Source organism: Equus przewalskii, chromosome 1 (genome assembly GCF_037783145.1).
Source record: "Equus przewalskii isolate Varuska chromosome 1, EquPr2, whole genome shotgun sequence".
Lineage (NCBI taxonomy): Eukaryota > Metazoa > Chordata > Mammalia > Perissodactyla > Equidae > Equus > Equus przewalskii.
The window spans coordinates 57,681,603-57,708,130 of NC_091831.1; the positions used below are offsets into that span (position 1 = coordinate 57,681,603).

At 49.2% G+C, this 26,528-nt stretch overlaps 1 protein-coding gene across 12 annotated transcripts in view; it reads left to right on the top strand.

Moving 5' to 3' along the window:
• HK1 (hexokinase 1) overlaps positions 1 to 26,528 on the top strand; it is a 105,914-nt gene that overhangs the window by 49,750 nt on the left and 29,636 nt on the right. For 7 of the 12 annotated variants that reach the window (XM_070564603.1, XM_070564682.1, XM_070564612.1 and 4 more), the window contains 3 exons: positions 7,714 to 7,876; positions 19,269 to 19,417; positions 24,225 to 24,344. In XM_070564603.1, coding sequence (XP_070420704.1) covers positions 7,714 to 7,876; positions 19,269 to 19,417; positions 24,225 to 24,344 — 432 coding nt within the window. Of the gene's footprint in view, positions 1 to 133; positions 506 to 7,713; positions 7,877 to 19,268; positions 19,418 to 24,224; positions 24,345 to 26,528 lie in introns of all 12 variants that reach the window. The other 5 variants (XM_070564640.1, XM_070564658.1, XM_070564652.1 and 2 more) reach the window with 1 other exon arrangement.

Genomic DNA, 26,528 nt, shown 5'->3' on the forward strand with positions numbered 1-26,528 from the left:
AGTGAGAATCCTGATTCTCTACAGGGCTCTCGTGTCCCTCTGGGCATCAGCTGCGAGCTGCAGGTGTGGGAGGAGGCGGTGGAGAGCCCCTGGAACACTCTGTGCTCACGGAGAGGCTGTTGGTCCCACACAGGTCGCCATGAGGCTGCAGTGAGGGGCTGGTGCTGGAAGAAGGGCTGGGCTGTTCACAGAAGAGGTGTCTCCAGCCTTATCTGAGCCGGCAAACCCTTCTGAGGCTCCCGGGTGAGGCTCCCCGAGGCCTTCCCGCCCAGCAGGCAGACACACGGGGCTGGACGGCACGGCCACGGCCCCCCTGGCACTCACGGTCTAACTGGAGGTGCAGACCATGCACGTGCTGCTGCAGCGCCTGGGACAGACTCTCACATCGCGACAGGTCCACCTGGGCAAATTAATTCCTACGTAGTGACACCAGCGGCTGAGGGGATGCTGAGGAGAGGAGCAGCCGGTGTTGGGGGGGCGGATCATGGCACGCCCTTTGGAGAAGGTAAGTTTGGAGATGAGAAAGAAGGAGCGGGGCCCAAAGGGGCCATTGACAGGCCAGACAAGCAGAGTCGACGGTGGGTCTGTGAGGAAGGACCTTTGGGGTGAAGAAACGCTCTCGGCGCCCGGGGCTGCCTGAGGAAGGCGAGAGCGTGCTGGGAGTGCTCAGCAGGACAGAAACAGAGGCTCCTTGGGCTGCTGTCCGCAGCAGTGAAGGGCTGGGCAGCCCTAGGAGCCAGGGGCAGACTGGAAGGGGATGGGTGCTGCCAAGGGGCAGGAGGAGGGAGTGGGCTGGCTCACACCACAGCGGAGAGTCTCGTTGGGCCAGGAGCTTTGGGGTCACTGTGGCTTTTGAACTTCCTTCCCAGGATTGTGTGAAAGGGGAAATCAGCAGATCAGATAACTTGTAGCTGGTGGAGGGTGAACAGGGCCGCCCCCAAATCATACTGGAGTGGCATGCTTTCTGCAAGGCAGGGGAACATGCTGCTTCTGGAGCAGATGGAGCTGTGGCATCAGTGCCACTCGTGTTCCCACAGCTCCCTGCTCCAGGAGGCCCCTGGCCTGGGCAAGAAAGGTACAGAGGAGGGAGTGCAAGAACAGGAATCGGGGAACTTGGTGTCCACCCCGGTTCTCTCACTGACCGGGAACCTCTCTGGCCTCTGAGTTTTCCTTGGCGAGGTGGAAGTGATGACACCTGCCCTACTTCTCCGGATGGGATAGTTAAAGACCAACATGTGCAAGTGTTGAAGAGAGGCCTTCACAGGTTGGAGTCATGTGAACACACCCGCATTTTGGATGGTACGACTGAGGTGCCTACGGGATGGCAAAGCCAGAGTCAGATGCTGGGGTCTGCATTGCCCCATCTGGGCGCCCTCACTGAACCAGGCCGGGTCTTGAGGAAATCCAAGCATGACTGTTAGCCTGTGTCTTGGAGGCATTTCCCAGAGGAATGGAGGAAGGTGGAGTTAAGCTTTCAAGGGAGAAAATGTTTTTGTGATGATTTCATTTTTGTAAAACAAAATTCAAAAACCAAGCTCTGTATGTATGTTTTTTCACTTAGGTAGGAAAACCGTCCTAGAGCACAAAGCTCTGTTAGCAGGGATGTCTCTGGGGAGATTGGGGAAGAACTCATACTTTTTACTTTTATGCATTTGTGTGTTGTTTGAATATTTTTAAATAATAACCGTATATTACTTATTGTTATTATAACTTACTGATAGTTTTTTAGAAAACTAATAAAACAGTGCAAATAGCTCTGAGAAATTTTGCCAGAATCTTTCATTGGCTGTGGTTTCAGGCGTATTTCCACCTACCTTTAGTTTTCTCTTCTACGAGATGGGTCAGTAATGTTTGGTAATCAATGCATTTTTCTGGGTAAAAAGGAGTTAGGGACACATGCTTATGAGTTAGGCAGGGGGCTGAGGGTGATGGCCTCTGTTGTGGTCATTTAGATGGGAGGGTGGGAAATGATATTTGATGCTTACTTTGTTCTTGGCACATTATTAAAATTCTCCCAGTAGCTCTCTGAGGTGAAAGTATTATTATTCCTATCTTAAAAATGAAGAAAGCAAGACTCAGAGAGGTTAGGTAAGTTGACTGAAGTCACACAGCTAATAAATACAGATCTTGGATTAGAACCCAGCTCTCTTCATCCACAGCCCCGTGGTGGTCTTCCCTCCCCATGGTGTTTCTTCTTTGAGAAAGAATGGAAATGCCTAAGGAGAAGCCCAAAATGAGGGGTTAGAAGGCCTGGAATCTAGACCCAGCTGCCACTTAGAAACCATGTGACTTTGTGTGAGTCATGGGTCTCAACTTCCTCTCCTCTAAAATAGAGATAATGATATCTTTCCTGCCTACCTTGCTGGGTCGTTTGTGTGCTGGGAGAAAGGGAACTAACATTAAGCACCTGCTTCGTGCTCAGCACTTGGCGTCCGTGAGCTTATTTCATCTCTTTCTGTGACGTCCAAATGGAATAGCGTGTGTGAAAGTCCTGGGTCTAAACGCCAAAGCCCTCTGCAAGTGTGCGCTGTTAGTAAAACAATGCTAATCAGCCAGATCTGTTCTGTCCTGAGTCACTTTAAGAAGGAGAAGTGAATCTGATGTTGAAATCACTGCGTGGCCCTTGAGCAAGAGTCCTTAACCCTTCACTGCCAGCTCTCTGACGTCCTTTGCAAGCGAAGCGCCTGGCTCGGGAGTTCATTTTATGGGCCTGCGCCTAGCAGCTTCAGTCACACTCATGCCCTGCCTCGTTCTTGATCCTCACGGGACAGTGGATGAGAGAGGAAGGGAAGATTTTCCATGGCCGTGCGCCCTTCCACAGGGGGTCAAAATGCCCTGGTCACCAGTGGTTATGGTGCCTCCTGCCATGACTGGCCTGTTCAGTTGAGCATGTCCAGTCTTGAATTGTTTGTTGTGCATATTCTGTTGGGAGCGGGAGGTGGGACTGGGGTCAGGCACAGAAATGTCTGAGTTTAGCCCAGTGTGGGGCCGCTGGGTTCTTTCATTAGCTGGATGGCTCTGGGCCAGGGGGCCTGGTGAGGCTGTGTTCTCGCTTCTTTCTTTTTTTTTCACTTTATTGAGGTCATATTGGTTTATAACATTGTGTAATTTCAGGTGTACATTATTATCTTATCAGTTTCTGCATAGACTGCATTGTGCTCACTACCAGTAGTCTAGTTTTTATCCATTGTGTTCGCTCTTCTGACGTCTCCTTCTGCCTCGCCGCCTCCAGCTTCTGGAGCTGCTCAGGGCTTCCAGGCCCTCTTGGTCTGCAAGAAAGACAATCCAGGACAAGTATTTGCAGAGTATTAGGGCACCAGTGCCCGCCCTGTGCAGCAGACCTGCCTTCCACCCTCAGGAGAAGGGCTCTTCCCTTCAGGGGATGGTGAAAGATGCCCAGGAGTCCAGACTGGGGCCCTTGTCAGCCTTGGCCAAGCAGGACCCAGCTTGGCATGTGGTGTCTGGGACCCTGGCACCTCCCCATTTCCTTCCCAGCCTGACCAGAGTCCTGCATGCTCGTGTCAGACACTGTGTGCAAGAGTGAGCACTCATGGGCCTGGGGGTTCTCTCACAGATTCCTGGGAGCCTCTGTCCTGTGACACACATCCTATGACAGATGTTCCAGAGGCTGAGGCATGCAGATTGAAGCCGCCAGAAGAGGTGCTGTGCCCTCCCGGTCACCAGAATTGGGGCTGGGAGTTGAAGGGACAGGAGGGGTTCTTTGGGCACCAGTGCTTGTCCAGAGCAGCAAAGCAGTGGCGATTTGGAGGCAGTGTCCTGAGAGTAGGATTGTGGAGTGTGCGTGTGTGAGAGAGGGGAGAGGATGGAGATGCAGTGGAGAGGGGGACAGAAAGAGAAGTCGGAAGGACCACAGACTCTGGCCAGACCCCCAAAGACCGGAAGTGGGTCTTCTCCAGGTCTGTGTCTGCCCTCTCTCCTCTCCTGGACTTCTTGCCCCAGCTTCTGTAAGAAATAGCAGCTGTGTGACTGAGTTTCTTGCAGAGTGCAGCCACAATGAGATCTGGGGCGAACAGGCAGGGCTGGTTTTCCTGACACCCTTCCTTCCTCCCTCCCTCCACCACTACCTGTTCTCAGCCTCTTTCCCAGGTGGATGGGGCCCCTTGTTCAGTGGGGTGCTGGGCACTCTGGGCCCCTGGGAGTGTTCTGCAAGTGTCTCTTGACGTGAGCTTTGTTCCATAGCTTCCTGGGCTGCGTCAAGGGCCACAGTCCACGTGGTGCCGGTCTGCTGAGCCCTGCAGCAGGTGCCTGCCTGGCTGGTCAGCATGGTGGGTACCTGGCCAGCCCAGTCCCGGCCCCAGGATCTACACCGGTTCAAAAGACCCTGCTGAGCGCCTGAGGACCAGTGGAAAGGGCTCACCTCGGCTTATTCTCATTCACGTGAGATCCAGGAGGCCTCTAGTTTGGTTCCAGCTCTGCCCAGGTTGTACCTTCCTTCTGGCCCCAGTTTCCATGTCTCTTCTGAGCGAGATTGTACCTTAATGATTCATGAATCAGAAGCAGAGGAGGAACGCCCTCCCATGTAGGTGCTTAGGGGCCAGGTTGTCTTCTGTGTCCCCAGCCTGCCTTCTCGTTTGAACTTCTAGGCTCTGTTTGGGTTTGGCTTGGCTGCTCTGAAACATCAGGCTTCTTGGATCAGTGTCCCTGTGCTGAACTGCACCTTGAGTTAGGAGGCAGGATGACTCTGGAGCTGTGGGGAGCTCTGCTCTTTCTAGAAGCTTCTCCTTGACTAGCTGGAAAACCTCAGCAGCTTTACTGGGAGAGTAAAGAGTTGGGGACTGGCCTTCACCCAGGGATGGGGACACTTGGAAGCATTTGACTTGCAGGCCATGTGCTTTGAACTGATCACTTAGGTCCTTGGAGCCTCAGTTCCTGCACCTGTGAAATGGAGATTAAGAATATCTCCCTGACAGGGTCGTTTTGAAGGTTAAATGCCATACTGCTCGTGAAAGCACTCGATACACTATAAACTACAATATAATCGTAAAGTGTTATTCCAGCTTCCAGGATTAATTGAATTCCTCTTTTGTGCCAGGAAACTGGTGAGTCCAAAGGTCTGTTTGATATATTTCCTTTGCCTGGGGAACTCACACATTATCAAGGAGATGGACATGTCAGTAGACAGATAATCATGGTGTAGGGTGAGGAGTGTGACAGCGGAAGCATGTCCAACAGCCTAGAGTCTCAGTGTGACCATTATTGCTTGCTCTTGCTCCTGCTCACCCATTCTCTACCTGGCACGCGGCTTCATCTTTCTAAAACACAAACAGTGTTGAATACTCATTGGAGTCATCCCGAGATTCGCTGTGCTTTGAGATCAAGGTTAAATTTGTTTACGTGGTTTCTGAGGCCCTGCACGACTAAGCTCCTGACAGTCTTTCCAGATGCCTCCCTTCTTAGACTGCCTGCTCCATCCACATTGAACTTATTTCTCTTCACCACACAAACCACCCTGCTTGCCTTTGGCCTTCACACATGCTCTTGCTTGTGCCTGGATGTACGCTGACATCACCCCGCCAAGAAGCCTTCTCTGGCCTGCGCTCAGTAGCCCCCCATGTTCTCCTGTGGCCACTCAGGCACACTTGTATTGTGACTCCCTCTCTGCCGTCAGACTGTGGGCACCATGGCCACAAAGACTGCTGATCCTGTCCTGCCAGCCTTGGGGGTAGAACAGAGTGTGTCTCCTCCTCCTGCTGTGATTCTGGCAATTTCTATTTCAGTTCTCAGTGGTTTCTGATTGCCCTTCTTTGTGTTGCTCTGTTACCAAGGGGAAAGGGAAAGGTGGTTGCGGTAGGAGAGATTTGGCAGGGTTGGGAGTGCAGGGTTGTCTGGCCGCAGAGGGCACTGGGGGACTCCTGCCAGAGCCCTGATTATCTGTGAGGCAGGAGACAGGCAGGGCCGGGGGGAAATGAGGCATGGAGAGCAGAGTGAAAAGGCTGCCCAAGGACCGAGATACGCAGAAATGACGTAGGACTGGGGACTTCATGTTCTTGAGTCAGGACATTTCCCGCCACCTGAAAAGTGAGCACGAGATGCCATTCTCAGAAGGAAACTAGTGAAAAGGTCTTTTCAGCCTCATTGGCTCTTAAATCTGTTCCTCCGGCCACTGGGAGCCTTCTGTGTGCAGAGCTGCATATGAGGCACTGTGAGGTGAGGGTGTATGGAGCAGACACTGTCAAGGTGACAGGTGCAGAAAGCCGTGATGCATGCTGGACCACGCCAAGAGATTAGTGCTGAGGGAGGGGTTATCTCCAGCCTGAGGAACTTGGACATCTGCAAGAGGAGGTGACATTTGATCTGAACTTGAAGGGTAGGTGAGATTTGGATAGCTGGGAGGGGAAGGAAGGACATTGCAGTAAGAAAGCCCTGGCACCTACCAGGAATGGTAGAGGTGGTTTGGCAGGAGTTCAGAGAGCATGGAGCCACATCTGCAGAGTGTAGGTGCCTCGGACATGGAGAGGCATTGCAAAGCTTTGAACAGGGGCATAGATTGACCAGGGTTGCTGTTTAAGAAGGTGAATGTGTCAGTGGTATATGTAGAGGATGGGTTGGAAGGGAGAGAAATTGAACATGGAACACCATTAGAGTGAGTGAATCAGCCATCAGGAATCCAGAATCCAGGTGCATGGTTACCAAGACTTCCTAAGTCGAGGAGTAGCAAAGAAAGAATGGTGAGACAAAGAGACTTCCAGTGAACTCCATGAGAACAGATGTCTAGCCCAGAGCCAGGCACATAGTAGGTGCCCAGTAAATACTTTTTGAGAGAATAAATGGAAAGATACTATGAAGGAAGAGCAACCAATGACAACCCAGGGGGCCTGAGGTTAGGAGCCTGCGTTCCTTGAGAATGGGGAACTCAGGAAGGGGAGCAGGTTGGGTCAATCCTTTGGAGGCGGGAAGTGATCTGACTTGGAAGTGTGGGCACGTTGGCCCTGGCACACGGGCTGTCCCATACCTTCTGGGGTAGTGGGGTTGAGGTCTCTGTGCTCTGGGCCTGCTGCCATATGTTCTGAAAGGTTTCAGCCCTTTGGCCACCATTTCCACCTACCTGGAAGTCATGCCCAAGGAAACCCACCAGCACCACTGTCTCATGTTGGTAATAATAGCTGATGTTTATTGAGCACTTTCTGTGTTCCAAGTGCTTCTCCATCTCATTTGATCTTACAGCATTATGTGAGTTAGGCCCTATTTATCATCTCAGTTTTTCAGTTGAGAAAACTGAAATTCACACAGCTACTAAGGGATAGGGCTAGGATTTGAAGCCTAGGTGACTGGCTCTGGAGCCCTCCTTCTTAACCTTTGTGGCACCACCCTCTATGTGAGGATGAGCCAGGCACCTCTCACAGATGGACGGAGTCATGTAGAGGCTTAAGGTGCCTCTGGCATGTGCTTGGGGCTCAAAGGGCAGCTTCCGTATAGTGTTTGAGGGTTGGGAGGGACCTTGGAGATGTCTGGTTCATTTTACAGGGGAGGAACTGGGGCTCAGAGCATTTGCAAGCCTGCTCTGAGTGACAGGGTTGATGGCAGTTGAATGACCTCCCATTGCATGATGTGCCAGCGTAGGTATTCCAGTGCCCATGGGAGCTTAGGCAGGCAGGCACCTCACCCTGCCCTGTCCTCCTCCAGCCAGACTTGAGCTGAAATGACCTTCATGGGTCTTGGCCTCACTTTCCTTCCTTCTCATCTTTCCCCTAGATTGACAAGTATCTCTATACCATGCGGCTCTCTGATGAAACTCTGATGGATATCATGACTCGTTTCAAGAAGGAAATGAAGAATGGCCTCTCTCGGGATTTTAATCCGACAGCCACAGTCAAGATGTTGCCAACATTTGTAAGGTCTATTCCTGATGGTTCAGGTGAGTCTCTCACCTAGAGATTGGGCTCTGATGGTTGAATGCTCTGTGAACTTTCTCTTCCAACTTTCGTTCATTCATCCCTTTGTTCATTCATTCATTCACTCATCCACTCATCCATTTATTCACCATTCCATCCATCTGTACTCCCATCCATCCATCCATTGTCCATCCATCCATCATCTGTCTATCATCCATCTTTACATCCAACGTATGTCTATCGAGAATCGACCATGTGCCGGGCACTGGGCATACCATGGTTCGACAAGGCTGACCTGCCTTTATTGGCCTGTCTAGTGGCTTGTGATAAGAAAGTGTTAGTGTTTATGGATCTTAACAGATGCTGTATGAGTTACTCTTATGTCTCCAGAATATGAAAGGCTCCAGAACAAATGAAGAGTTCATTTTAGAAGAATCTCTCCATCAGGGCACCGAGGCCTCCCTTCAGTACTCTAGATAAGTAGCCTAGTGGCCAGGTGGGTCTTGGACTCAGAGGAGAGGTTTAAGTCCTCATTTGAACAAAGTTCATAGGTGCTAATAGGTAGCCCCCAAAGCAGAGAAATGGCAAAGGGAGGTGGAATTGAAAAACAGAAAATTGGGGCTGGCCCTGTGGCCGAGTGGTTAAGTTTACACATTCTGCTGCAGCCGGCCCAGTGTTTCATTGGTTCGAATCCTGGGCGCGGACATGGCACTGCTCATCAAACCACGCTGAGGCAGCGTCCCACATGCCACAACTAGAAGGACCCACAACGAAGAATATACAACTATGTAACTATGTACTGGGGGGCTTTGGGGAGAAAAAGGAAAAAAATAAAATCTTTAAAAAAAAAAAAGAAAAACAGAAAATTATCCTGTTGGTCTGCATCTGTGGCTCATGGCCCACAATGAGGAGTGGGGGGCTCCCTGAGGATTGTCAGTACCCCTTCCCCAGAGGAGAGGCCTCAGTCCCTATACTTGGCAGAGTGGAGACTGAGAGGGCACAGCCTGGCCTGCTTAGTGGAGGCTGTTCTGTCTGGCTGACCCAGAGTTAGTAGTTTTCAGGGGTGGGTCATGGCCGCCCCCAGCTTGGCACACTCAAGAAATCCCACTCTGAGCTGTGTTCTGGGCTTCACACTGAGGTTCAGCTGCTGCATGTGGGAGAGGGAGAGAGATTATGAGGCAGGCAAGTCTGTCTTAGGGTGTGAGCATGCGCGCTGTGGGTGCGGACCTAGTACACTCCCGCTGTTTCCTCCTTGTTCTGGAGGCTTGTTGAAAGCCGCGATTTGGGGCATCTGGTATGCAGCCTGCAAAATGGACATCAGGAAAACTGCAGCTGTTGCAGCTGATGCTCACGAAAGATCGGGAAATGCATGGCTTGTTGGAGCTGACTGGCCACCTGGGGAAGTCGTCTGTGCCTGCAGCCGGCCTCTAGAAGTCCTGCATGAGATTCTGTGTACTCTGTGGCCACGGGGGGCCATATACATTGGCGTTTATATCTCTCATGTCTCTTGACTATTTAAAATAGACTCCGCCTCCGTGCTTTTGTGTTCCTTGAGGCCTTGGTGACCAGCAGTTGAGTTTTAATAACTACCAGCGAGGATCTGGCACCAGACTGTGGTGCACCCTGGGTTTGTTCTGCTGTCTCTGGCAGTGTCGTTCCCTCCTGCTTTCCCAGGCCTGGATGGCACCCACATCCAGGAGCATTTGAGCCTTTCCGGGATCAGCAGAGTTCTGTAGGAGATGTGTGGCTGTGCCTGCTGCCAGTGGAGAGAAGAGGACCCAGAGGGGAGGTGGGTGTGGGCAGCCCCCGAGGGCCCCTGCTCCCGCTCTGCTTGGGACAGCTCAGAAGGACACCTGATGCCTGCGGGGCACCTGATCCTCTGCGGCTGGCCCAGGGCTGACACATCGGGGAGGAGATGCCTTCCCTTTTCTTGCGAACCCTGCCCTCAAGCCAGCGCCCGTTCCGCGGCCGCATGTGGGCAGGGAGTGCTCTCCCTTGCTCTTTCCTAACCATTACTCGGGTTGAGAGTCTCAAATTGTGATCCATGTACCTTAGTAATCTAGCCATTTGCCCTCATCAGCTACTTTTCTTCAAAGCAAGGCCCAGAACTCAGACTCATTTGGGAAAAAACAACGTTCTGCAACCCTGTTAGAGAATCGTGACAGACACCAAGATGCCAAAGGTCCTGAGCAGTCCTGTGGGAAAGAAACCTCTTTAACCCGGCTACCTGCCTTTTCCCCAAGCCTGTTTGATCTTTTCCCCCAATATCTGTTGCCATATTTCGTCTATTTTGAGACACTTTGTTATTTGAATACCTCTGAAATCAGCACTGCATTGTACAATAATTGCATCTTAAAGTTATCATTGGCAGCATTTTTTCTTTCTTCATGTTACGTAAAATAGTGCTGTGTCTCACAGTCGGTGGTGTCTTAAGTGTGCTGACATATGTGGTAATACGCCCATGTTGGGAAACACTGTCCTAAGGTTTGTGGAACTGGAGCCAGCAGCCTGGGCCCCAGGCCTCCTTTGAGCCTCTTTTCTCTGTTGCGGACGGGGCCAAAGGGCTAGGGCCTCAGGAGCACAGAGCCGTGTTGAGAACAGGAGGAGGAGGAGGTGGAGGAGGTGAAATCCTGAACAACAAAGGCTGGTCCTCCTTTGCACAGGGCCTGGGTCTGCCCACCTGAGTTCAGTGCCCCCGCCCCCTGCCCCCAGCCCTCCCTGCTCCCCTGTGACTATTGTTTCTTCTACCCTGTGCTAGTTTCTAAGGCTGCTGTAACGAGTACTGTAGACTGAGTGGCTTTGAAAAACAAGAATGTGCTGTCTCGCAGTTCTGGAAGCTAGAAGTCCAAAATCAAGGTGTCAGCAGGGCTGTGCTCCCTGAGACTCTGGACAGACTCCTTCCTTGGCTCTTGTAGCTTCTGGTGGTGGCTGTCAGTCCTTGGTGTTTCTGGGCTTGCAGCTGCATCTCTCCAATCTCTGCCTCCGTCGTCACATGGCGTTCTCCCTGCCGGTCTCTGTCTTCACATGGCGTTTTCCTCTTATAAGGATTCCACTCAGATTAGGACCCATATTAATGACCTCATCTTAACTTGATTACCTCTGCAAAGACCCTATTTCCAAATAAGGTCACATTATCTTTTGGGGGGACCCAGTGCAACCCATAAAACACCCTGTAGCCTTTTTCCCAAATGGCTGTTCCTAGTATTCTTGGATAGGCTCAGTTTATGTGCCTTGGAATGGTCCCTACAGCCCCACACAGACATTGACATTGATACCAAGGCCTCGGATGCCAGACCCCAGTCCAATCCCTGCCCCTTTGTGACAAAAGTGCCTCCACCTTCGCCTCCCCTGCACTCCTTTATCAGCCGAGAACCTGGAGGTCCCCTGGATCAGAATGTGGGTCTCCTTCATAGTGAACCATGGTGCTGTTCCCTTTTTGAAACATTAATCACTGCTTCAGCTGTATAATTAGTCAGCGACAGAATTAGTGCTAATCCCAAACCACTGAAGGATGCATTGGACTCTCTGAGGTGGAGAGATGCCTGTGCTGGCTGGTGTTAATGTGACTTCCAAGTCAGAGGGAGAAACAAACCTTTCCTCTCCTGCTGACCTTGTCCCTGGTGGACCGGTCTCAGAGTTTTGAAACTCGGCTGATTTTCTGGTAATGTATCAGCCCATTTTTATTCATTTTTTCTCCTTTAGACGTTTTTTATGGGCACTGATTTTTCTTTAATTGCTCTTCTGTAATCTATACATTAACTTCTTTTTAAACCCTAAAGTGGCTTTTAGCTGCTGCATATCCTTTTAGGAGTAGGGAATGTATGAATAATAAATAAAAGAAGGAAGCTTTTGAGGCCTTTTTTCCTCTGGTGGCTTGGCTAGACAGAGGTCCGAGAAGTCCTCAGAGCTGCGCCGTCTCCAAGGGTAGCTGCCCGTCCAGCTGCCCGTCCAGCAGCCGCTCACCCTGTCTCATTGTGAAACCTCCCCTTTCTTCTCCTTTATTACTAAAAATTGGAAATATCAGTTAGGATGTAAGCTTTTTGAGGGTAAATTGAGTTGAATATTTCCTTGTTTCTGCTTCATGATTTCTAGCATGCTCTTTACCCAAAGGCTAAGTTAAAAAATTTTTGAATTGCAGTGTGGTCACAGTTAATTTTTTGGCCGCAAATCCAGATAGTTCTACCTTCCCGCAGAGAGAAGGAAAATATTTCCTTGCTTTTCCCACGGCATTTGAGCTGGTCACTTACCTTTCTCCCAGTTTTCTTACCTGGCGAGGTGGTTGGATGATCTGTCTGTGAAATCTCCTGCGTGTCTGGCGTTCACGTGGGGTTTCTGACGAAGCTGTGGAACTCTCCTCGGGTGGTGGGGGGCAGGCAGGAGGGCGTGCCTCTGTGTCTCGTGTGCGGAATTCGTTCATTGAGCAGGGCAAAGGTAGGCATCTCATGAAAGCGGAGTTTTGTTTGCCTTGTATTCCAGTGCAGCCTGGACTCGAGAGAGACATCTGTCCCCGTGTTTGTTTTCATTATTTGCTGGTAATAATGGCTGTCATTAGAAAGTGGAGAGTTGCCAGGGCCCTTCAGATATTTTGCTTAATGAACCTTCTCTGGAAGAGCGGTTCTCCTGGCTTCAGTGGAAATGGGAAAGGCGCGAGTAGGAGGCACCAGTGGCAGGAAGGAACGTTGAGGCCAAAGATTTGAAGAGGAAGTTGGAGGGAAGTCCACCACTGGGAAAAGAAGCTGAACTTGAAATTAAAGGAAAAAAAATAAAATTAGAACTCTGCACACCGGAGGAATCTTTGGCTCTGCTGCTTATTATCTGTGTGACCTTGGAGAAGTCACTTAACTTCTCTAAGCCCCCATTTCCTCATCTGTAAAGGGGGCGTGATAATTCCTGCCCTGCCTGCCTCGAAGGCTGTCAAGAGGATCAGATGAAAGTGCTCTGGAAACTGCAGACCACCGTAAGAGTCACAGTGGGTCATTGTCCTTCTCATCATTATCGTAACTTAATAACTGGCTTTGCAGGAATTCTTTGGGAAGGCCCTTTCCAACTGATGCAGCCAGTCAGAGGCGCCCCCACCCATCAGGCCTGAATGTGTAGGTCCAGCCCTGGAGCAAGGATCCCGAGTTTTTGAGAATTCACTGGCATCCCTGTGATGTTACAGGGGGAGGAGGCAGAGAGAAGGGGGATGCAAAGGCAGGCTGTCTCACCCCCATCCTGACACCCCACAGAACGTGGATGAGCCCGCAGACGGCAGCTCTGGCCCCTCTGCAGAGGGGTGATGGGACACTGCAGCTCTCAGTCGGGGCGCCAACCTGAGAGGAAAGGGGCTAGTAGATGCCTGTTGTTATGGAGGGCAGTAGCTATTTGGGGAACTCGTTCTCTCATAAAGAAGAGTGAACTTGGGAGCCATCTGCTTGAACCTGAAAGAAATCTAACCCAAATTTGTAAAAGCAAAAAAGGGAAAATTCTAGGTTCATATAACTGGGAAGTCTAGTTGTAAGTTGGCTTCTGTATCCAGGACTCACTTGCCTCTTATTCTTTCTGTCCTTGTGGTCTTTGTGTTGGCTTCATTTGTAGGCCACCTCTCCCTTACCTTGGCAGCCCTAGCTGACACCTCACCTCAGAGCTGGTGATCCCAGTGATGGTCGTGGAGAGGGCAGTGATTGGCTGACTTGGGTCATGTGCCCATCCTGAGCCAATCATGATGGCCAAGATGGATGACTGGACGCTCCTGGATCACACAGCGGTCTCCCTGGAGCTGGAGCAGGGGGTCAGCCCCACCCCCAACCTCATGGACCAAAACCAGGGAGGAGGGTAGTCATCTAAAGAGATGCTAGACAGCCAACAAAGTTTACCAGAAATCTTATTGCCCTTACCAGAAGCCATTCCTTGGTGTCCTTTGCCCAGCAGAGAACAGGCCGTGTGTCTGACCCGGGCAGTTTGAACTAGCAGCTGCAAGCCTCAGTACTGGGGGAGGGAGGCGAGCGTGTTAAAATGCCCTTGCCTTCAAGTTGCTTATCATCCAACTGAGGCAGTAAGACATACACATAAAAAATAATGAGCATCACAGTACTTGCAAGTATAAGCATGACTAAGAAAAGGGAGGGGCCCTGGGCTTACTGTAGGTGTGACTATGAGCAAGTCATTCAGCTGGTTTGGTTGGAGCTTCCTTGTCCATAAACTGAGGAGGTGAGTTAATATTTGTTCTGTGTTTCCTGAGCTGCAAATGTGATTTTCAGAAGAGGTGCCAATTGCCACTTCTTTTAGCAATCACAGACCCACCCTGGAACCAGCGTCCCTTCTCTGGGAAGGATCAGGGGTTGCATTGGGCTTGCACCCCTTGTAACCTGCCTTCAGGGAAAGGCCCCCTTCATGTCCATCAACTCCCACTTGCGGGTGTGTGGAGTATCCAGTATTTAGTGTTGTCCTGACATCTTAAGGACACCTTTTCTGGTCACCTTTTCTGACCCTAACTCTCTGCTCACCCTGTTGACCTGTGCTTGTTAAAAAAGAAGCAGTGGAGAGCTGGGATGGGCAAACCATGGGGGGTGCTGGGATGGGGCAGGGGTCTTTGCAGAGCTGCAGAAGTGTGGGCCAGCCCCATGCCTATTCCTCCTGGAGCTACAGGCAGCTGAGGTCATTTTCACTTATCCTGCGTGGAAAAGTTCAAGCGTGGGTCCTGCGGGGTGCTGCCCCTTCCTGTGTGGGGAGCTGAAGCTCTCCCGCTCTGTGTTGACCGTGACCCCAGTAAGCGGGACTTCCCCGCCAGCACCTGGAACTTGAGCACAAGAACCTGCTTTTACTTTAGGCCTTCGGTTAAGTAGAAAGTGAGACTTTTGACTGGGCTGGCAACTGAAAAGTTTCCCATGCTATTTTTTTAAAATTATGATGAAAAAAGCCAGTGTAAAATGTGAAATAAATAAATTGTTTATTTAAACATTAAGACAGTAAATAAATTAAATAAAAACATTGAATCAAAATTAAGAACACCCATGATTTCATCCTAGTACAGCATTCGCTTTTCTGCCTCTTATTTCCCTATTCACAAGTGCTTTCGAGTTGTTTACCAGCCTGAGTTCTCATTATCTTCACTAAAGCAAAACAAACCAAAAGCTACAGGGAGTCCTGGATGTTGACGAGCCCCCCAAAAGAAGTGTAGCCGTTCCTGATGTGCTGAAGTCTCGCTCTGATGCCGTCCTTGGGGATCCTTGTCCCCGAGGTCTGTCTAGGAGGCAGTTTTACCAAATGGTTATGACTGTGGGCTTTGGATTCAGTCTGAGGCTCTGGCACTCCCTGGTTGTGTGCTTGGGCAAGTTACCTAACCCTCCCAGGCTTTCCTTGCTCGCCTGTAGAGTGGGGATCATAACAGTACCTAGTTCACAGGGTTGAGAGGGTTAAAAATAAAATGATGCATCTGAAGCACTTAGTGACTGGAGCCCAGAAAGGGTCAGTGAATGTTAGCCGATGCTGAAATAAAGTGCTCTTCATAGTCCTGTGATTCACCCTCCTGAGAGGAGCCACCTCATGCCCGATTCAGTTTTTCAATCTGGTAGTAGTGTAAGCACCATGGGAGTTGGGGTTCTGATGGGAGCCCAAAGAACACCCTAAGCTGATTTGAACAGCCCACAAAGTCAGGGTCAGAATTTCCTATAAATCTATGGCCCCTGCTTCCCAGCATGCTCCCTTGGTCTCCTTCCTTTGGGCCATGGAAGCTGTTTACAACCAGCAGCAGCAGGTAGTAGATCCATACCACGTGATATAATTCAGTCATACAAAGGAGTGAGGTACTGATACATGCTACAACATGGGTGAACCTTGAAAACGTGGTCAGCAAAAGAAGCCACGAAAGACCACGTATTGTGTGAGTGCTTTGATATGAAATGTCCAGAATAGGGAAACCTATCGAGACAGACAGTAGATTGATGGTTGTTGGTGGATAAAGGGCCTTGGGAGGAAATGGGGAATGACTGCCAATGCATAAGGAGTTCCTTTTGGGGGTGATGAGAATTTTCTAAAGTTAGATAGTAGCGATAGTTGCACAACTCTGTAAATACACTGAAACCCACTAAACTGTACACTTTAAATTGGGTGAATTGTATGATATGTGAATTATTTCTCAATAAAGCTGTTATTAAAAAAGAGTAACCAACCAGTGGCATAACTGCTTTGTGCTCAATGAACAGTAAGCAGAGGTGCCTTGAATGAATGAATGGGCCACAGTCCCTATGATGCAGCAGCTACCAAGCATTTATCGAGTGTCCTGGGTGCCAAGGGTAGAGGCAAAGAATCCTAAGTTGTGGTCCTTCCCTCGAGGAACTTCCCTCAAGAGAGGATAAGAACTGTGTATTCAGTGTGAGAGTTCTTTGATTTGTTCATTCATTCCTTCACGCCCTCGTTAGTTCAAGCATTGGTTGAGCTCTCTTACTGTATGCCAAATACCATTCTAAGTTCCAGAAATAGAGCAGTGTGTCAGAGCTTACAGCTTGGTGGAATCAAATACAAAGATGAGTCAGCTTTATAGAAGAGAATGCTTTATTTTTTTAAAACTAACCGTTACTTTAAAAAAATAATAATAAAAAAGCTCAAGGGACCCAGAAGAGCCAAAACAATCCTGAGAAAGAACGACAAAGTTGATTCCCTTCCCAGTTTCAAAATTTACTACAAAGCAACAGTAGTCAAGACAGTGTGGTACTGGCATAAGGATAGATCATGGATCAGAATTGAGAGTTCACTGGGTCAGTTATGTCTCAGTAGAACAGGGCAAAAAGAAAGAGTTGCAAGTTTAGAAGTAAACCTGTATGTTTATGATCACTTGGTTTTTGACAAGGGTGCCAAGACTGTTCAATGAGGAAGAGATAAGTCCTTTCAGCAAATGATGCTGGGATAACTGGATATCCACCTACAGAAGAATGGAGTTGGACCCCTACCTCATACTAAATACAAAAATTAACTTAAAATCAGTCAAATACCTAAATGAAGAGCTCAAACTATCAAACTCTTAGAAGGAAATGTAGATAGGAATCATCGTGGCCTTGGATTAGGCAATGGATTCTTAGATATGACACCAAAAGCACAAACAACAAAAGAAAAAAATAGATAAATTGTACTTTGTCAGAATTGAAAATTTTTATGCATCAAAAGTCACCATCAAGAAAGTGAAAAAACCCACAGAATGAGAGAAAATATTTGCAAGTCATATATCTGATAGGGACTTGCATCTGGAACTTAAAAGAATTCTCACAACTCAACTCTAAAAAGACAACCCAGTTTTTAAAATGAGCCAAGGATCTGAATAGACTTCTCCAAAGAAGGTATACACATGACCAGGAAGCACATGAAAAGGTGCTCATTGTCATTAGTCATCAGAGAAATGCAAATCAAAATTAAAAAGACAGATAATGAGTGTTGAGGACATGAAGAAATTGGAACGTTCGTGTGTTTCTGGCGGGAATGTAAAATGGTGCAGCTGCTTTGGAAAACAGTGGCAGTTCCGCAAAAGTTAAACATGAGTTACCATTTGACACAGCAATTCTACGTCTGGGTATATACCCAAGGGAAATAAAAACATAGGTCCACACAAAAACTTGTGCCCAAATATTCATAGCAGCATTACTCATAATAGCCGAAAGGTAGAAACGGCTCAAATGTCCATCAACAGATGAGTAAATGAAATGAGGTATATCCATACAGTGGAATATTATTTGGCCATAAAAAGGCATGAAGTACTGACACAGGCTACAATATGATGAACCTTAAAAATATTTTTCTAAGTGTAAGAAGCTGGTCACAAAAGGCCACATACTGTATGATTCCATTTATATGAAATGTCCAGAATAGGCAAATCTGTGGAGACAGAGTACATTAATAGTTGCTTAGGGCTATGGGGGATGAAGGACTTGAGAAGTGATAGTTAAAGAGTATAGGATTGCTTTTTTGAGGTGATGAAAATGTTCTAAAACTGGTTTGTGGTGATGGTTCCGTAACTGAATATGCTAAAAACTTTTGTATACTTTAAATGGGTGAATGGTATGGTATGCGAATTATATCTCAATTAACACTGTTAGTAAAAAATATAATAATAAAGATGCTTCCCTAGGAAAATGAGATCTCCCAAGCAGACTTTTATCACTGCTATAGGACCGAGGACTCAGTGGACCACTCAGGGTCAGGATGGCAGGGGTGGCTGTCACCTCTGGCATGATGTACATTGGGGCAGTGGGAATGTCGCCTTAGCAGCAGAAGTAAAATTAACAGATTTTAACTGAGTTTTTAGGAGCATCTGTGAGGATAACTAATGAGAAATAAAGAATGTTAGATGGTGGTTTAGTGGTTGAAATCCTGCCCATGGCCATCTCCCTTGGTGCTACGTGGTGGTGTCGCATACAGTCCCATTATCTTTCTTTGTCCCCCTGAGGCCCACCCTAATTACTGCACACATTGGTCCTGAGGGATGTAACCATATCAAGCCAGTTTACTCTTATGTGGCTAAGAGGGACTTCTTCTGTTAGAGACATCCCCTACGTCGAAACAATGCAAGTGTCCACTGACAGATGAATGGATAAACAAATGTGCTGTGTACATACAGTGGGATGTCTTCAGCCTCAGAAAGGAGTGAAATTCTGACATGTGCTACAGCATGGTTGAACTCTGAAGACTTTATGCAAAGTGAAATAAGCCAGACACAAAAAGACAAATATTGTAGGATTCCACGTATGTGAAATATCTGAATAGGCAAATTCGTAGAGACAGACATACAATAGAGGTTACCAGGAACTCGGGGGAGGGGATATTGCTTAATGGTGATAGTTTCTGTTTGGGGTGATGAAAGGTTGTGAAAATAGATAGTGGTGATAGTTTCAGAACATTGTGAATATACTTAATGCCATTGAACTGTACACTTAACAATGGTTGCAGTGGTAAATTTTATGTTACGTATATTTTACCACAATTAAAAAAAAGTCCCCTGGGGAATAAATGGAGCCCTGGCCTGGCCGTAATTGGTGTCTGAGCTGACATGGAAGGAACCCAAGGCATGGCATGACCTGACCTCAGAGGTAGGGTTTCTCTGAGATGAAATGCAAATTTTTATTTTTTGTTTTATAGATAGCAGTATCATTTTTGAGGAAGCGTAATTTTGAAAAAGGGATTAGAAAAGATGGGGCGAGACTTTGTATTTAAGTCAGTACTTTCGTTCCCCTGTTAGGAGTGAGAGCGGGGCTGCTCGCAGCTGAGGACCCCAGGCTGGGAGGGGGTTTCTCTTGCCCACTATTCCAGATGGGGCAGAGGTCGGATGGACCACTGGCCGACAGCGCCATGCAGCAGCAGGAGGCAGGTGCTGGGCCCTGCCAAGAACCAGCAGAGTGTGGGCCTTGTAGCACTGGAATCTGATGCAATGCCTGTTGTCTCCCTAAACAGAAAAGGGAGATTTCATTGCCCTGGATCTTGGTGGGTCTTCCTTTCGAATTCTGCGGGTTCAAGTGAATCATGAGCAAAACCAGAATGTCCACATGGAGTCCGAGATTTATGACACCCCGGAGAACATCGTGCACGGCAGTGGAAGCCAGGTGGGTCCACACTTCTTTCCATCAGCTCCAGTGGGCCCAGCGTCGGGCCCTAGGATACCTGCAGGAACCAGACCCCAAAGCACTGGTGTCCTGCACTCTGGAAGGAGTCTAACATAGGTGCATGTGGAGAAGGACTCCTGGGCAGAAGAGTGTGACAGTCTGAAGAGACCCCACCATGTGGGTTTACTGGTGGATGGAAAGGGGCTACTGGGATTTTTACAGGGTGAAGGGTGTGAAGAGGGAGGCGCAGCAGCTCTGTTGGGTAAATGCATTCATTCCCCAAGGACCCTGGGGTTGGTTCCCCCGTGCAGGTTTAGCAGAGCTCTTGGGTGAAAATGTCCCTCTTTCAAGTCATTGGCTGCTTCACCCAGCTCACCAAAGGCCCAGGCCTTGTAGGGTGTGGCTGTCACCTTGTGGGGCAGCAGGAATTTGAGTTTATAGTCCTAGGGCCAATCAAGGTCTCCTGATTTAATAGCCTCCTATGAGTCCTTGGCACAGAAAGCAAAGAGGGCAGGGCCTTGCTTGGGAAATCACCATCCCCTCCTCTCTCACCCGGTACCTGAGCCACCCCCCTTCAGGCCACACCCCCCAGGGCTTCCTGCCTTTTCTGGCCAAGGGGCTGTGGCTGTGCTCAGGAAGGGCCCGTCTGCCCCCTCTCCCCCATCTGGTTGTGGTGAGTGGCGGGCCCCCCTCACCAAGGACCATGTGATCAGGGTTTAGGCAGCCCCTCGTCACAATTCAGTCATTTCTGGGTCCTGTAAGCCCATCGAGTATGGGAGCTACTCCTTGTCCACTCCTGTAGACGGTCCAGCTCCTCCGTAGCTCGCCTCCTGAGTCTTGGCTGCTGGCCAGGACACATATTCAGAGCTCACCAAATATTTACTTTAGGGAGGATGTGTTCACGGCAAGGTTCATGACTAAGTTCTCCAGAAAACCCATTTGTTCTGGGCTGGACTTTGAGATAAGACCCAGGAGACTTCTCCTCTTGACTCCAGTTTGTTCCTAAATTAACGTGGGTGGGACCTGGAACGAGCTCTCTGCCTTTTCTTTTTCCGAGAGAAAAGGGCAAATCCTGACCTCTAACCCACTCCCACGGGTTTGGGTTCAGAGCTTTTCTGACCAGACTTTTCAGAGGTCACAGTGAGCATCGAAGGTGATACTGTCTCTAGAAGAGATGAGCCGTCTTCAGTCAGCCACTGAAATGGGTGCATCACTCATTGGATGGCTCTGCCTGGAGCTCCCCCTGCTCATCCCTCCTTTACTGGGCTGCACAAACTGGTGCATTCACCGGGTGTGTGCATGCGGGCCGCCGGCTGGCTGGTCTCCTAGTTCTGCCAGTGGCTACTGCCCTGCTGTCTGTTGCAGGTGGCCATCTCGTGTTGGCATCCTGCTGTTTCCATTGGCAGCAAGTACTGACCTGTCACTCTATTCCCCGTGGGCCTTGGGTTGGCCCATCTGCCTGCTGCCTTCCCCATCAGGACTCTCCTGCTGGGTTGCAGACGCTCCTTTGTGCTTGGCCTGATCTTTCAGGAGCAGGGTTTATAAATTCAGGGGGTGCCCCCTCCATAAGTGCAGACTCACTGCATTCATTTCTACCAGTGACCTCTTCTTACTGCTGCCCCCGGGACCTCTTCTCTCACTACCTCTGTCCCCATCCTCTCCACCCCAGGATCACTTTGTTTCCTACTGTATGTTTCTTCCTCTGCCCCTTTCAAGCAGTCTGAAAGGAAAGATACTGACGATGATGATAATGATAATGTAGTATTATTATAGCAAATCCATAGTGCTTGTTAGGTACAAGTCACTGATCTGAGCACTCCATATAGATTAACTCACTTAATCATCACACCAACCCTGTAGGGGGGTATTATTATTATTATTCCCATTTTACAGATGAGAAAATGAAGACTCAGGTGGCAAGTAACCAGCCCCTTGGGTCACATGGCTCATAAGTGATAGAGCTGGGGTTTGAACCCGGCAGTCAGGCTCCAGATGTTACAGTTTTAGCAGCGTGACTTTTTTTCTTAGGCCGACTTTTGTCTCTGTCTTTATGGTATTTATTTGCAGTTTTATTTATTTAAAAATTTTTGATGAGGAAACCTGAGGGCTATTGGCAAGGAGAAAGGTCCAGGGGATGAGGGAGAGGGTTGGCAGTTGAAAAATAGGGGTGAAACGGGAACCCCCCCTTCAGAAGTTTGGCATGAGGTTAGAGGCAGGTATTGGTGGCCCATTTTTCTGAGATCTCCTATCGACCTATGGAGTATTCTGGTAGACCAAGGGCCCTGTTTTGTCCATGAAGCAACTCAGACTCACAGACTAGGAACAGTCCTGAATTCTTGGGGTTGTGATCTTATCTTCTGTAATGTGTGGGAATTTTTAAACCTTTTATTTGAAATATTAAACTTACAGAAGTTTTAAGATAAGCGCACAGAGCTCCCATATTGTCCAGATTCCCGAATTGTTAACTATTTGCTTTATCCTTTTCTCTCTCTCTCTCCACGGATGCACACGCACACACACGGTATCCTAAAAGTTCCAGTGCAGTTTTAAACTGTAGTGATTCCAGAAGCATAAATGCAGCCTTCTTAAAACATCACTTACTTAGTTTTGGGAGTTTTGAATAATAAATGCTTAGGTTTTGTTTTAGTCATTGTTTGCCATTTTCAGTCGGAGGGACTGAGTCTGTGTGGGTGGATTGTTGTCAGGAAGAAAAAACCCACATTTTAGACACTAGAATTTTGAGTCCAGAGAGGCTAGATAACTTCCTGCCCTGGTTGGTCACAGATGGCAGTTGGCCCGGGGGTAGCTTCCTGTCTCCTGAGCAGACTGTAGCCCCTGGATTGTGGCATTCCACGAGCATGGCATTTCCTTCTTAACAGACCATGTTGGGATGGTTGTTTGGCTTGGATCTGGAAGCTGGTTACAGCGCGCCATCCGTGTGACTCCATTTCTGTAGCCTGAGTTCTCCGTGCCACTTCATGCCGGCAGCTTCTTTCCACCCAGCCATCTTTCCTGAGGGCCACAGGGGAGCCTGGAGCTTCCGAGTGCCGGTGACATAGGATGCACTGATGGACTTAGTAATGGGTTTATATCCTACGGAAATGTAGGTCACAGGAAGCTTAGCTGGGCATCTCCAGGGAAGGCAGTCGTGTGTCCCCTCGGTTGGAGTCGCCTGGCTGCAGCTGTAGCCTGAGTAATGGTGGCTCAGGGACAGAGACTCCTAAATCAAAATCGACAGGCTTTCCTTTACCCTGGCGGGAAAGTCAGACTTTAGAGCTGGGTCAGGGACATCTGGGGAAAGGTGGGGAAGGAATAATGACTTCTGGCTCTGTCACAAGGATGCCCCCAAAAGGCAAGCCTTCACGCAGGTGGCCCTGTCTGGGGACATGGGCTGGGGTTGCCTTCTGTGACTCTGTGGTTTGGCTTTGCCAACACTTCCTTTTTCTGGACTTCAGGAAGCTAGAGCTGTGTCGTTCCATACATAGGGGAAGGAGGCCTAGTGTTATGATGACCATGTGGAAAAGACAGGGGAGTTACCTAGACTGTGGCATGGTTGCCAAAAGAGCATGTATATGCTTTGAGTACATTAATAAAAGTATAAAGCTAAGGAAAAGGGAGGTTCTTAGTTCAACTAAACTCTCCTCTGGTCAGAAGGCATGAAACATTATATTCAGTTCTGGATCCATTTTAGAGGTGAGGGAAGGTATTAGAGAGATGCAAAAAAAGTTGCCTTAAAGGGAGTGAGCCTCCTGTCATTGACAGTATTCATGCAGAGGCCAGGGAAACAGTGTCCTGGGTTCTTTCTAGTGGATCCTAAGATGCATATCCCAGGCAAGGTGTTGTGGAGCAGGCAAGCTTAAATTGCAGTCTGCTAAATAAATTGCAGTGAATTCACACCATAGAATACTACACAGCAGCGAGAACGAACAGTCTAGAAAGACACACGACAATGTGGGTGACACTCATACATATAGCAGCATGAGGAAGGCAGACCCAGAGAGTACACACTGTCACTCCATTTATATATAGTAGACAGACGGACAAAACAAATCGAGAGTGTTAGATGTCAGAGTGGCTGGCGAGTGCCGTCGTGGGGTTGGGTGCAGTGGTGGTGGCTGCAGGGGGCGTGAGGAGGCGTCTGGTGCTGGTAATGTGTGTCTTGATCTGGTGCTGGTGACGCGGGTGGTTGCAGCTTGTGAGAATCCAGTGAACTCTACTCTTGGGATGTGTGCACTTTTTTGGATGCATGTTATACTTCAGTAAAAAGTAAAACTATGATAGACTGAAAATGGTTAAATCACTCAAGTGGGCTACAGGTTGCAGAATTGCCTGTGAGCTTCTGGAATTTACAGCGATAGAGATAGAGAGAGAGGATTGCCTGTGAGCTTTTGAAATTTACAGAGGTAGAGAGAGGCAGAGATAGAGATAAGGGACCAGGTGGCCACTCCACCCGGGTGGCTGACGGAGACTGTGGCCTGTGTGTTACAGAGGAGTGAGCTGATTTTCTATTATTTTTAAATTTCCTTGGTACCCAGATAATACATCTTAGTGACCACTGAGAGGCCAGTTCTGTGTGAAGGGTTGGACAGGCTTCCCAAGCTGTGCCGGTCCGGGGGGCAGGCTCTTCTTAAGGGATTCTCTCCACCATTGACACACGCCGTGCCTTTTCAAGCAGGGCCCCCGGGTGCCGTGGGGATGGGCAGTGGGGATGCCGTGCCCCTTCTGTGTGTGCGGGGAGGGGGGATGTTTCATGTTTTCTTGAAATGCCAATGCCTCCCTCCTCACTGCTCTCTTGTGCTTCCTCCAGCTTTTTGATCATGTCGCCGAGTGCCTGGGAGACTTCATGGAGAAAAGAAAAATCAAGGATAAGAAATTACCCGTGGGATTCACATTTTCTTTCCCTTGTCGGCAATCCAAAATAGACGAGGTAAGGACGTCCTGGGACGACGGGGCGCCGCAGGCCGGCTGGAAAAGCTAACGGACACTTTCTCTACTGCTTTTCCCTTTTGCTTGCAGGATGGCCTGCATGTCTCATTTTTTTAGAAACATTTGTAGAAATTAATGTGAGGTTATGATATTGTGTGTATTTTTTCAATTACTTTAGTTTAAATGTATTTTTGGAGATGAATCATGGTGTTTGTGACCATCAGGTAGAGAGAACCATTTATTAAACCAAGTAAGTGAAGGGAAAAAAAGTAGGTTTAGTGACAATGCAGAGAGGTTCAAAAGCCCTTTGCCAGAGCTGCACAGTGTGGCGTTTACCCAGAAGCCATCCTGGTTGTAGCAAATCTGGTCAGGGCTCCACTCCTCATGGGCCAGGGCCACCTCTCCATAGCGTCTGCCAGTTGGTGGCTCTGGTCTCAGTGAGGCGCTTGGTTCCCTTTTGGACCTCCAGGTGACTTGTTGCACTCAACTTCTTGTTTGTCATTGGTTCATTCATTCCCTGCTCAGCAAGGATGGACTCAGACATCCCATGTGGCAGCATTGTACCTCAGAGCACTGCAGGAGTACAAGATAAATAGATGCAACCTTGTTTCTTTTTTACATGAAGAGACAGAAAAAGCCATACACACCCAGCCCCCTATGAATAAACTCCTTGTAATAGGAACTCTGATGGTTAATGTTATTGAGGGCCGTCAGGTGCCAGGCTCTGTTCTCATGCAACTTCAAAATTAGCACACATAATCTTCAAACACCCCCATGAGTGAAGTGCTATGATCCCCACTTTACAGATGAGGAAACTGAGGCTTGGAGGGTTAGGAACCTGCTCAAGGCCACCCAGCCAGGAAGCAGCAGAGCCTGAATGAGCTCTGGGCAGTCTGGCTCCAGAGTGCATGCTGGGAACCAGTCTGCTTTTCTCCAGGATGGTAACGTTAAGGCCCACGTCACCCTCCCCACTTCTGGGCAGCATCCCTGTACCCCTTTTCCAGTATTGTGCACACCCTCTCCTGGGCACTGCTTCATGTGTGGGAGCCCTTGTGCCTGTATAAATTGTGCAGTCACGTAACGTTAGAGCAAGAAGGGGCTTGAGAGCTCAGCAGGCCAAGTCCCTCTTTTTACGATGGAAACCCAGCCTCCCGAGGTCATCGGGCTTATTAATGGCAGATCCAGGAGTAGAATCCCAGGCCCCACCTCCTGCCCCCCCACCACCACACACGCACAGACACACACACGCACACTCGGCTAAAGGCCTCTGAGAGGTTGCCATCTCATTTTTCCTCCATTCAGGACTGCTGTGGCCAATCCAGACCCTCTCTCTGGTATCTGGCGTTGCCACACCTCCAAGGTGTTCAGCTCACTCTGGCCCCAGGGCGTCTTCCCAAACTGTTCACAAAGCCTGTTGTGGTCAGTGCTAAGTTCTCCGTGGCTTTTGAGAACTGAGACATGACAGTCACTCCTTCTGGGCAGAGACAGTGTGGGACACCCCACTTCCCACCAGGAGAGGTGGGAGATGGCCTGGGAGTGAAGGGACTGTGCTCGCTGTTGGTCACTGCTTCATCAGCCGCTATTGGCCTAGTGCTGTCCCTGGGCTGGGCCAGGCCCTGGGAGAGATCGGCGAGCAGAGGCGGCCTGGCCCCCAGAAGGCACAGTCTTGGGGCTGGCCCCGTGGCCGAGTGGTTAAGTTCGCGCGCTCCGCTGCAGGCGGCCCAGTGTTTCGTTGGTTCGAATCCTGGGTGCGGACATGGCACTGCTCATCAAACCACGCTGAGGCAGCGTCCCACATGCCACAACTAGAAGGACCCACAACGAAGAATACACAACTATGTACTGGGGGGCTTTGGGGAGAAAAAGGAAAAAAATAAAAATATTAAAAAAAAAAAAAGAAGGCACAGTCTTCCAGGGAAGAGGGCATTACTGGAGGGGAGAGAACATTTTCATGGGCACAAGAACCCTGCAGGGCAGAGCAGTTGTGCCTGACGTAGGGGTATTGTGGGTGGAGAAGGAGCCAAAGGCAGGGCATCCACCTGCAGGCCTTGACCCCCATCTGGGGAGGCCTCCTAGGCCGGCTGCACTTCCTGGGAGCCCAGTGGATCCCAAGCTCTGATTACCCCTCCAGAGGGCCTGTGCCCACTCCTCAACCCTGCCTGGGACCTTCAAGATTGTCCCAGTC